The 11,813-nt window shown below is 47.4% G+C and overlaps 1 protein-coding gene and 1 long non-coding RNA gene across 8 annotated transcripts; one reads left to right on the top strand and one right to left on the bottom strand.

The window, feature by feature from the left end:
• Positions 1-1,469: 1,469 nt before the first annotated feature.
• LOC136546423 (dof zinc finger protein MNB1A-like) lies at positions 1,470-3,023 on the bottom strand. Its single transcript, XM_066538401.1, has one exon. The coding sequence runs from the start codon at positions 2,477-2,479 to the stop codon at positions 1,715-1,717; it is 765 nt and encodes a 254-aa protein (XP_066394498.1). The 5' UTR covers positions 2,480-3,023; the 3' UTR covers positions 1,470-1,714.
• Positions 3,024-4,771: 1,748 nt separating this feature from the next.
• On the top strand, positions 4,772-9,813 carry LOC136542052 (uncharacterized). 7 transcript variants are annotated; one of them, XR_010780567.1, is made up of 5 exons: positions 4,772-5,479; positions 5,552-5,693; positions 6,237-6,377; positions 6,609-9,286; positions 9,366-9,813. It is a non-coding gene; the product is annotated as an uncharacterized lncRNA (long non-coding RNA). The 7 variants fall into 7 exon arrangements; XR_010780570.1 differs by having other exon boundaries at positions 4,777-5,479; positions 6,609-7,556; positions 9,268-9,813; XR_010780569.1 differs by having other exon boundaries at positions 4,777-5,479; positions 6,609-7,556; positions 9,177-9,813.
• The last annotated feature ends 2,000 nt before the right edge of the window (positions 9,814-11,813 follow it).

The following is an 11,813-nucleotide window of genomic DNA, read 5'->3' as shown; positions in this document are numbered from 1 at the left end:
GACTAAACAGGGAATACTGCGCTGATGCTACAGTACCCCTAAAGCTATGGCACCTCACCGCTACAGTGTCATGAATTCGGTCCGGCCCAATGGGCTGGGTCTCACAACTCATGAGAGAGTAATTGGGCAAGTGTTGAAAGGGTATTTTCTTCAATGGTTTTAGTAAAAACAAAGTCACAAAATAAGATGTGAGATAGCGTTTTGGATGATTGTCTAGTCACTTTCATTGAGCATGATATTTTCTTTGAAGTTAATGAAGATGATATAACCAAGATATTTATGTCCCTTCGAAAACGTCGAATAAAACCCTCAGAAAAATAGCATCATAAGTCTCTGATACTTATTATGCCTATATTTTAATTATCGATATGACTTTTGAACTATTTATATTGTATTTAGTGGATGGTTTCAACTTAATACATGAATTTAAGCCTTATTGTATTACTTAGTGCATATATACCAAATTACGTTGTTAATTTTTAAATTATTACTGAATTAGTAAAATAGATTTACCAAATTATATATAAAAAAATTTTAGGCGGCGTACCTTAAGCTAAAATCCAGATTCGCCGCTGATCTCAAGCAAAGCCTGAAGACGCGTCCTAGCGGTCGCTTGCGTGAACCGCGGCCGCGGGGCCTAGGCCAAGCGGTCAATCGGGCGGCACGAATCGCACCCCGACACACACGTCGCGGCCGCAGTACAGGGCGGCGACTGACGGGCTGACCGTGACCCGTCCCTGGCACGGCGCGCAGGACGGGCCGTCGCCGTCGGAATCGAGAGGCGTCGCGCTCGGAATCAAGGCGTTGTCGTCGCCCGCCACGGCCCGGAATTTCGAAAAGCCCCCGCGACGCCGACGTCCAACCGAACAAATCCCCGGCTTGGCTTGGGTTCCACCACCAGGAGCCCCATCCTGCGCGAGCGTACTACGTCCATGCCCCGTAGGAGTACGTATGTGCGTGCCAAACAAAACTACCAATCACTTTGTTGACGTACATTTTCGGATCGCCTAGTCGCCCGGCCGCATCATTGGAGCTGCGCGTGCCCTTGTACGTGAGCCAGCCTTTCTGCCCTACGAGTACCACCGCCGAATAATATTCTCTCGGCCTGTGGCGTGATCTCGGCGGCGGCTCGGCCGGATGCACGACACGATCGACTCCATGCCGTCGTGTTGCTCTGCGGCTCTGGGACGGATTAGCAATTTATTTACATGTAGGTTTCTGCGTATTATATACGGGAGGATAACTAGCGACCGAACTGGAACGTGACCGTCGATCGATGGTGGTGGCTAAACGATAATACTAGTTTAGCGTTTGCAAGAACCGGCGTGACTGCGTGGCCGGCTTTAGAATATATGCCTCCAACACTTGTTGCTAAGACACGACTTCGGAGTTCGCCGTCGTTCTCCTTGCATCTGTTCTAGTGACTCTCATGGCCTCAAAAAGCACCATGATCAGCTCAAAACAAGGAGTACTCCAAAACAAGCAAAGATTCATGCAGGCCCGGCTATCCCATGTTAGCCTTCACTAGATTGGAGTACAGAGCGGGGCGATTTAAAACCAGCAAAACACTAGCGTAAAAGACTGTCAGAGTAGACGAGTAGAGATCGCAACAGTAGGCTCAGGAAACTGCAGCACCTATAGCTTCAAGAGCCTGACGCTCGGCGTGCTCTGTTGACCAGTTAACCATGGGCGCCATGGTGGCGGCGTCACGGGCTCACGGCAGGTTGAGGAACAGCGCCGGGTCGGTGTCGGCGAACACGCTGGTGCCCCAGTAGGACCCCAGGTCGCAGCCTGACGGCCACTCGAAGTGGCTCGGGTCCGGCAGGAGCTCCTTGGCGCCGCCGACGCTGCCAACATCTGCGAGCCCGAGCCCGGGCGCCGTCGAGGTGTCGTCCGTGAAACCGCTGACGACGGCCGCCGGAGGCGCGGCTGGCGGCTTCGTCTCCATGGCGACAACCGCTGCTGCGGGCTCCTCCGTCGCGGTCGGCTTCTCCGAGGCGGCAACCGTCGCTGCTGCGGCTTCCGTCGACGGTGCCGTGTTCGCGACGTCGGCGGTGGCGGTGGAGGCGTCCGTGCCGCCGGGGGAGGCGGGGTCCGGAGCCGGGGCGACGCGGCGGCGCTTGGAGTTCTTGGACCGCTTCGTGTTCTTGGGTGCGGCGCCGGCGGGCGAGGTTGACGAGGACGAGGAGCTGCTGCTCTTGCGGGTGCCGCCCCCGACGGGGACGTTGCGGAGGGACCCGCCCTTGGTCCAGTAGCGGCGGCACGACTTGCAGAAGTGGCGCGGCTGCGACGTGTTGTAGTTGTTGTAGTAGCAGAACTTGGTGTCCCGCGACCCGCACCGCGGGCACGGGTCGCCGCCGGGCGCCGGAGCCGGCTCCTCCTCCGCCTCCTTCGCCGCCGCCGGCGCGGGGTAGCCCTTGGGGCGGCGGAGGTCGACGCCCGCGAACGGCGGCACGGGCCGGGGCCTGGGCTCCTGCATGCGTGGCGCCGTGTGGGCAAGCGAGCGAGCAACGCGAGTTCTTCCTTCCCAGCTCGGAGCCTAGGGAGCGTCGCGGCGCGCGGGCGTATGGTGTGGGGTAGATGAGCTGCTAGCGTTGGTGGTAGCTCTCGATCGAGTTTATGGGCACGGCGCCGGGTCGGTGGAGCAGGTCCGGTCCGGTTAACATCTCACGGCTCCGCTTTTATTTACCGCCGGGGCGACGCGCGTGGGGAGGTGAGGTGAGGTGGTGTCGACTGTGGAGTTGCTGAGGGTGGCTCCCGAGCGCACGCGTCACTCTTCTTTGACCGCGGCACAGTGGCGACCGGCGGGGAGCCAGGGAGCGACAGGCCAGCAGCAGCAACTGCCGAGAATTTGTACTGTGCGGGGCGGTGCCGTACGCGTCCGCGGCACGCGCACGGCAGGGCCAGGCGGGCAGCCGCGACCGCGATCCCACTGGTGGCACGGGCACCGCGGCTCCGCCGGGTCTAGTACCCGTTACCTACCGGTGCCGTACCGAGCCCGCGCGCGATAACTGCCTCGTGGACCAGCGATCGCTGTACCCGCCCCGGTCCCGCCCGTCGGTGGAGTACTGGCGCGGAACTGCGGCTGCGAGAAGTTAGGTTTTGGCGGCCGCGGGACCAGCAGCAGCAGTGGCCTCTGGCCTGGCTGCTTCTCGCCTCGCCTCGGCCCTCGGGCAGGGGGCGCTGTGCGCCGTGTCGGCGTCCAGGCCATCGCCCGCCGCCGCGGGGGACCTCCGCGGCCACGACACCGAACGGGATTAAGGGCGTGTTGGGACCGCGTTTGTTGCGGCGGCGGTGAAAACAATCCGCGCCAAACGCTCCCACGCTGCGATGATTCTTTTCTCCGCACACGGCATCGGAACTACACAAATGAACTAGCGCCTGCGTTCTCGGCACCGCGGCCCTCGTGCCACGATACACGTACCGCACCGCGCGGTGGGTAAACGTGGTCCCAAACACGCCCTAATGGAGCGGCGGCGGTCTGCCACCACTAGCCGGCGATTTGGTTCGCCGAGTTGATGCGATGGACTGGAGAGCCGGACCGTGGACCGATCGCCTATGGGCCCGGGCGGCCGCGTCTGTTGATCTCGTATGAGCTACTGCTAGTGAGCCACAGAGGCTGGTGACCAGTGACAGTGAGGCAGCGTCGTGTGTGCCGGGGGGGCGGGGGAAGGGTGGCGAACGCGCTGATGGCGGTGGCCAGTGGGCCCCATGGTAGGCGCGGGGTGGTGGAGCGCATGTGCGCGATCGTGAGGATGAACGACGATGGTGCGTTTCTAGTTTGAATCACTGGTTTAGGCCGAGTGCTGGGCCAAAAAAGCGAGATGGGGGCTTTTGCTTGCTTGGTAGTGTAGGTGATAGAATCGGCACTAGGTTTTGTCTGCTATCTCTTTAGGGTTGGTTTGTTTTTTTACTTGTATCCATCTTAACTTACATGTTAATTTTTGTGTTGAAGTGAATTAGAATGAAAAATAGTTAATTTTATACTTCAATTCACCTTAATACATATGAATTATTTATTGAAGATAAATACAAGCAAGGCTGTCTCCAGAAATTTGAGGACCTAAAAGCCAAATGCCAGTTGGGGCCTAAACTTTACCATATTCAGATACAGTATAAACAAGAAATACAATTAATTAATTAATTATATAACTTCAATATGTAATTAAAGGCTTGCTTGCTAGGATAGATATTCCAACAAAATCACTAACCTTCTCGGTTGCCCAAATCGAGACCATGTTGGCATGTGAAAAACATTTGTAGTGTGCTAGTGCTAGACTACTAGGTTGGTCGTATGTACAGAGGCACTACATTCTACTGAGAAAGTGATGAAAATAAAAGAACCATGCACCAATGGGATACCTGTTTAATGACCAACGAGTGAAGACACTAACCTACTGTCACAACCGTGCCATGTAATATGCATGGTTTATACATCACAAGACACTACACAGTCATTTGGATATGCAACCAAACAAGCTTGTCCCCTGTTGTGCGCGGAGATGGGGGCCGTGCACGGGTGCTCACCTCGCTCACCCTTGTCAACGGGCCTAGATATGTTGTAAAAAAAAACGGGCCTAGATAGGATTGTAACAAGGCCTCATAGGGTTTAGAAGGGTCGAGGGCCCGCTAGGAGGAAAAGAGACAAAGGCAGTTTTGACCACAAATTCTAAAAAAAATGCATTGAAGAGTAAGTAATGGTATATGTTCGACGCTTGCGAAACTATAGCGACATACTTTTAATTTAAAAGCCAAAAAGATGGCCAGCTCCTCCGCCTGCGCCACCCTCCACGTCGCCCAAAATAGCCTCGGCCGTCCGATCACGCGTTTGGTGGCCCAGATCGCTCGAAGCAACAGCTTCTGCGACAGCTTCTCAGCTTCGACCACTCTTTATTGGCATCCACTAGCTTCCCGTGTAATTCTCTCAGCATAATCCGGCTTCTGCTCTGGAGCCAATCCATCAAATATATACTGCGGCTTCCGATTTTGGGTCCAGATCCTTCTATAGGAAAAAAAAAGAGTCGGCCTCATCACTTCCCCGTTCTCCCCCACTCCTCCCGTGGCTCGCACGGATGCCGCCGCCGCCGCTCGCGCCTCCCCTTCCTCTCCTTCTCTCCCACGGCGATGCACCGGCTACGGCCACGCCGCTGGTCGCGGGGTGCGGGCGGAGCACAGCCCTGGCGCGGCGTGGCTGGCGAGGGCGCCGGTGTGGAGGCCGCCGAGCGTCCGCCGGCGCGGGCGGCTCGGCGACCACCCGGCGCGAGCAGACCCCAGGTAAAGGCGGCCTCCCTCCCTTGCTCCTCTTCTCCTTCACACTCCGGCGCTGGGGTCAACCGGAGATCTGCGTGCTTGTCGTCCACCTTTGCTGGGGTTCATCGGGGGCCTCCATGACTGGATCCAGTGCCTCCATGGCCGGATCCGTTAGTTCCCCCACAGGATATTTGGAATCACATGATCCACTGGTCCGTCGGCGTCTTAGGTAAGTAAATGGCCTTATCTCTTTGCGTTATGGTTAGGGGATGTACTGATATTTGGGGATTTTGATTTCTAGGGTTCTGGATTGGGCAAGAACAGGGGCATTTCTATGGTGCTCTATCTTCTCCTCTCTGTAGATCCATACTCCATCTTCTTTTTTCTATGGATGCAAATGGAGCAGCCAAGGTGAAAAAGATGCTATCGATCTCCGCCACCAGGTGCCTTACCCTCCTCCCTTTAAACTATGATGCTGGATGAAAATAGTGCAGATTAAAAACAGAACTGTGTTAGGATAAACCATAACACGGTTGCTTCACAGGTTGGCAACTTGCCAGATGCCTCATTTATAATAAGGAATGTTTCTTTTCGGTGCATGGAGCAGATACTGAGTCTAGAAAATTCAGTCTCAATCTCTTTTCTGCATATATCAGTGCCAGTGTATGTGTTTTTGTTTTTTGAAGCAGACATATTATAACACTGAGATGTCAATAATCTTGCGCTATCAAATTTGGTTTTTGTATACGGGAATCATACTAATAGCATGTTGTTACTGTTACTAACATCCTGAGTTTTGTATATGCCATGCTACACTATTCATGCCTATGGTCATTCCAGATATAGCAGTCCACATATTTGCCTCAGAAGTTAACTTTAAATATATGTGCTAATACTCTGGAGAGCTTGATAAGCTACATGCTTGCCACCCAAAGTTTAGCTTATCAATTCCTAATGGTCTTAGTTCACCTTCCTTTTGTCTTCAGGTTCTCAGGTAATATGTGGTTACCTTTTCTCAGGTGGCAGCTGCCAACGCAGGTCTCTCCATGACAAGATTTGTTGATGCCGGTTTTTATTGGAGAATTTGATGATTTCAGAGGAAGATTGATCATGTTTCTTGATTATTGGTATTTTCGCACCATCTCCTTTATCAGTTCTACCTATTTCCCGATACATTCGTAAATTCTAAGTTCTATGCAACTGCTTGCTGTCTAAGATGATGCAACGAAATTGACTAATTATCCAGTTAGTCCTTCGCTCTATCGTGTACCTCAAAAAATGCACAAAATGAAATCAAAAGAGATTTGTTGCGTCATCATATTTTTCGACGCCAATTCTAATATGGCTTTATTTTGTAGGTTGGGCTCCCTTAATCATCCAGGGGGAACACCTACTCAATCCTCGGGAGGACACCTAGGGTTCAGTTCATCGTTTTGGTATGTTATCCACTTTCTCTGCCTTCCTTAGATGTTAGTTTAGATTATTTCATAATAATAGATCGAAATGCTGCCTACTTATGTACTCATATATATGTCCTTTCCTTTGTTTTCTGTGTTCAAATAAGGTGTAATATGTGTTCAGATGGCATGAAGATATTCAGAATCAAATTCCAAATTGTTTTGGATATCTTATTGGATTTCGTAGTTTCCAGTTCCTCTAATTGAAGATGGTATCAAGTTTGAGCTGGTCCAAATATGCTTATCTAACTATCGTGCAGTACATGCTCCTTGCCGCTGCCGACCCACTTATGACTTATCTCAACATATACGCTGTATAAATAGTTGTACAACAGTACCGCTATTGTTTATTTATAGCTCATTGCTTTCCTGCAATTTGCGTCAATGTGAGCTATAGGATTTTGACCATCTAGAACGAACCATGCTGCCATTAAGGGACCCACTATGCATCGTTGTTCTATTTGTCCGATAAAGTCAAACAGCTATAAGGCCTTTTTCTTTTATCATGCATTATATTACCTTACAATCATTCCAGTTTATTACATCACACAGGCTAGCCATTCCATGCAGGACAGAACCAACATCTACTTGTTTTTTCAGTTGCCATGCATAGCGTTTTTATTACATGATAATTGAATCAATGTTCTGTTGTGAGCGACAACATTTCCAAAAATTCGTCGGCTACTACAGCACATATGCTTCGAATTCAGTAGTATAGTTGAAATGTTTAGAGTTTTCATAAATACAGGTCTAATGAGCTCCTGATTTTATTTTCTAGCTTCCTCCAATATACCGCTCAAGGTTTGTTTAGCTGATCACAGATGTCAGCTGCTACCCTGCTGCCTAAAGGTTAATTTTCTTTATTGTTTTTAATTTACTTCAGTACATGTGTCTTTGGTTCTCCAAATAGGAGGTCTTTTGTTTGCTTCCATACGTCATGATTTCAACTTCCTATTTCTGCTCCCTATCCCAAAATGATGTACAACATAAATGAGTATGAGTTCCCTAGCTGAACTTATTTTCTAACTTATCTCTGTGTTTCGTTTTGCTTCACATGATGTTTGCAAACTACAGCCGAGCTGCACATGTTTTGTGGGCATAGTTTCTAAGAAAATATGCTAGATAAGGGGAAGTCAGCTGATGATCGATTCATCAGCAACATTAGTTGTTGCTCTAAATTTACGTACTCCATGTATTTCAGTTGAGTTGTTTGGTTATTAAATAATTGGGACATCAGAATCCATTGCCTTTGACTTTGATAGATCCTAGAGCTCATGGATTAGTTTATTTACGAATGTTTGACACTCCTACAACATGTTGTATAGAATATGTGTGCATGTAGATAGAAAACTACCTCAGGAACCTTAGTTAGCTAAGTGGACTGAAAGGGCCACCAAGTTTGATAAACTCTGTTAAGTTTCAGCCATCAATCATGGGTTTGGTGCTAATAGAAAATTAAGCAGATCATCCTGCATATATAACTTTGCCTGTAGTAATTACAGATATTGATAGAAGTTATTAGTTTATAATTCAACTAATGATGATGATAGTGGACTCAGCAGTTTATAGTTCGGTTTAGATAATAGTCATAGATGGAACTGCTGCTAGAAAACTGTTGTTGGTGACTGTTGCAAACAATACAAAATCTTTATAGTTTCAGTGATGCTGTTGTTGGTCACGGTTGGGGAAAAAGTAATAAATAGTTTATTTTCCCATTTATTTCCTTATGAACTCGTGTTGACGAACTCACAGCGACGAACTCACAGCACTACTATGCAAAAAGAGGTCTAATTGCAACAGCGTGACTCCTGCAAAATAGTTAGGCCCAACCTGCAGCTTCCAGTTAATCTTAAATATAGTTGGTTATGAGCACCATTCAACTACACTGAACACTCTCACTTAAAATGTCCAACTGGTTAAAGAATGTGCTGCCATGTCTGCCTCTAAATTACATTTAGAAAAGATTAGTAATGAAGCTACAAAGGAGGAACCTTGTCTATATCGAAGTAAGTTCCACTAAGGTTCAATGCAGTGTCCAGGAAAAAAAAGCTTTGGTTAGTGCTGTTTTGCTGCTTTACTGACCTCATCTTTGCCTTATTTTTCCTTCTCCATATTCTGGATGCACCAGTAGTTAAGTTGATCCGTGCCTGATATGTTATATATAGTACACGTATCATAAGATAATATAGCTCAGTTAACTGATGATGTAACTAATTAGAGGAACATACTAAGAATTTCTGTAATGAAAACCTCTTGGATTCGAATGGAATTCATAGGAACTCTGACATGTTGCTTAAGACTCTAAGGCGGTTAAGAAGACAAGTTTTTCCCAAGCTATCCTTGCAGATAGAAAGGCAAATCAGATTGCCCACATCGGAAACTGTTTTTTTTAGCAGTGTTGTTTCATATACAATTCTAGGTTCTATTCATGACATAGGTATCTACTGCCATTTCCATTTACTTTTGTAGGGTATACATACAATATACATAGACAGCTAACACATTAAGGGTGCACTTCAATGGCGTTAACATCTCAAATTTGCTTGCTCTTCATTTTCAGATTGATGTCAATTTGTCCGGTTCGTCATATCGATCTTAAACAACGTCAACACTACACAGATTATGGACGTTGTGGTCATCCATTATTTATTGTTGCAGGACACAGGCTGCTCATTAAGAGGCCACACATTGAAGCCCCCAAACAAATGGCCAGCCATTGATCAACATCTGCGTTCAATTTTACGTATATATAACTTGGCTCCTCAGCTTCTTCTATACTTTTGTGCACTTATCCAAGGGAGTCTTAAAAGAAGATTACCATGAACTGATCTCAAAAAGGCTGAAGAGGAGACCGCCATGATCTCCATAACCATAAATGTAAGCGAGATATGCTTGTGTAGCTGGTTGAACATATTCTGAGGGCCTTGTGTATGACCAGGATATTGTCTACTATTGTATAGACTCTTCTATGTAGATCAGCTAGCTTTTCTTCATTGTACTGCTTTGTTGTGTCAAGGATGAGTAAAGGATAAATGATTCAGGGCTAGATGACTTTTTTCTAAGTCTTCAATTCATAATATACTAAATCCATGGAACAGTTCAGTTTCATACATGTATTGCGCACTTGAACATTGTACTGCTTTCAACTTTATACTTAGTTCACTTAGATTTCTAACACGCCCATTGTTACACAAAATCTCCATTTACAGGCACACAGGCGCGCGGATGCGCGCGCCAATCTACTAGTGTCATGAATAATAATAAAGATATATCTTTAAAATGTGACATTTGTAATGGTATATATCAAATTAACCTATGCTTTTATTAATGCATAATGGGACAGATATTTGAGATCGCTTATATTTTGAACGCTAATTGTGGTTGTATTTGTTGTATCATCATTAATTATGTACACGGTAAAGAATGTATACGTCATAAGAATTTAACTATTTGAAAATTTTATTGTTATTTCTTTGTTATATACTATTTCCATTCAAAAAAGAACATAACTATAGGACTTGTGCAAGTTAAACTAACTTAGCTTTACCAAATTGACATTGAATAGTATTAATATTTATATATTCAAACTATGGTTAATAAAAAATATATTTCATAATTAATTTAATAATACTTATTTTATATAATAAATATTAGCATTTTTTATATATATTTTGATCAACCTTTCAATCATTTTACTTCTGAAAAAAATAAGAATTGCACCTTTTTTTGGAATTGGTAATTTTTTTGATAGAGGCAGTATAACTTTTTTTTTTATAAACAAGTGATGGCGGCTGCTGCTGCTGCTACTACCAAAAAAACATGCGTGGGACTCGGGCTTTTCAGGCTGGGTTGTGCTGCTTGAGTTTCAAAATACAACACCCTGAACGCCTGAACCTTAACAAAACCCAGCATCAGCAGGGCAGCAGGCCCAGCCCACTCCTTCCGCAGCAAAGACCAAAGAGCAAACTGCAGTAGCCCAGTGCAAAGCGAAACCATCAAACCGGGAGATATTTGGTGAGAGACCATTACGGGAAGTGGGCTTCGACGGAATGCCATCCCGCAACGGGGCTTCGCCAGGATGCCATTATCAAGTGCGACACAACCGTTAGGATGCCATCCGAGGGAATTTAGAGCCTTTTATTCCCCTTCTACCCCTCCCTTCTCTCTTTTTCTTTCACGGTCGCGATTGGGACGGACGGAACGGGAGCCACGAACGGATCGAGCTCTCGGGCTCTTCTCCTCCATCGCTGAGGTACCCCACGGCCGCCCGCTCGATCCGCCTTCCCACGCCCGGCCAAGCCCCCACAACCGCGTGCTCCCCCACGCCCGCCCGCGCTCCACGAGCTCCCCCGCGCCCGCCTGGCCAAGCTTCGCCTGCACGGCCTGCAAGCCATGGCCAGCTCCAGCTCTCCTTGGCGCGGCAGCAGTGCCTCCACGCCGGCCATGGACCACACCACGGCAACGACGCCCACAAGGACGAACAAGTACACAATACCGCGAAGCCGAATGATTTCAAACAATGAAATCCCTCTTATTCATTGCCCAGACTGTATGTGTCGGTTTTTGAAGGTCTGTACATCGAAGACAGAGAAGAACTATGATCGCCAGTTCTATGTTTGTCCAACTCGAACGGTGAGAATGGTTAGCTGCAAATTCTTTATGTAGTCCTTGCTGTGTGATTTGATGACTGAATCAATTTGATTGATTTCCATTCATGTGGTGACAGAGAGAAGGTGCTGGCTGTCCATTTTGGGAGTGGGAAGAGGGATATGAGCAATACTTGGTTGACCAAAAATTGGTGCCTCCAGATTATCAACCTGTTTTCGAGTCTACTAAGTTGCGGCCAATTGTCGAAGACAAGCCAAATTCTGGAGAATCAAACTATGATGAACAAGTAAAGCAGCTTAGGGAGATAGCAATGTTGCTGAAGTATTTGATTCTTGTCTGTGGACTAGTGTTAGTTAGCAATTTGTATGCAATTGTGAGGAGTGGATGAATCTTGTGTACTTAGTACCAAAATGTATCAGCTGTGCCAATGAATCAATGAAATGTTATGTTCTCAAGTGACAAATTATTTTCTCTGTTGCTGCAATGTTATGTATAGCC

This window comes from Miscanthus floridulus, chromosome 3 (assembly GCF_019320115.1).
Source record: "Miscanthus floridulus cultivar M001 chromosome 3, ASM1932011v1, whole genome shotgun sequence".
Lineage (NCBI taxonomy): Eukaryota > Viridiplantae > Streptophyta > Magnoliopsida > Poales > Poaceae > Miscanthus > Miscanthus floridulus.
This window is presented reverse-complemented; position numbering and strand designations above follow the sequence as displayed.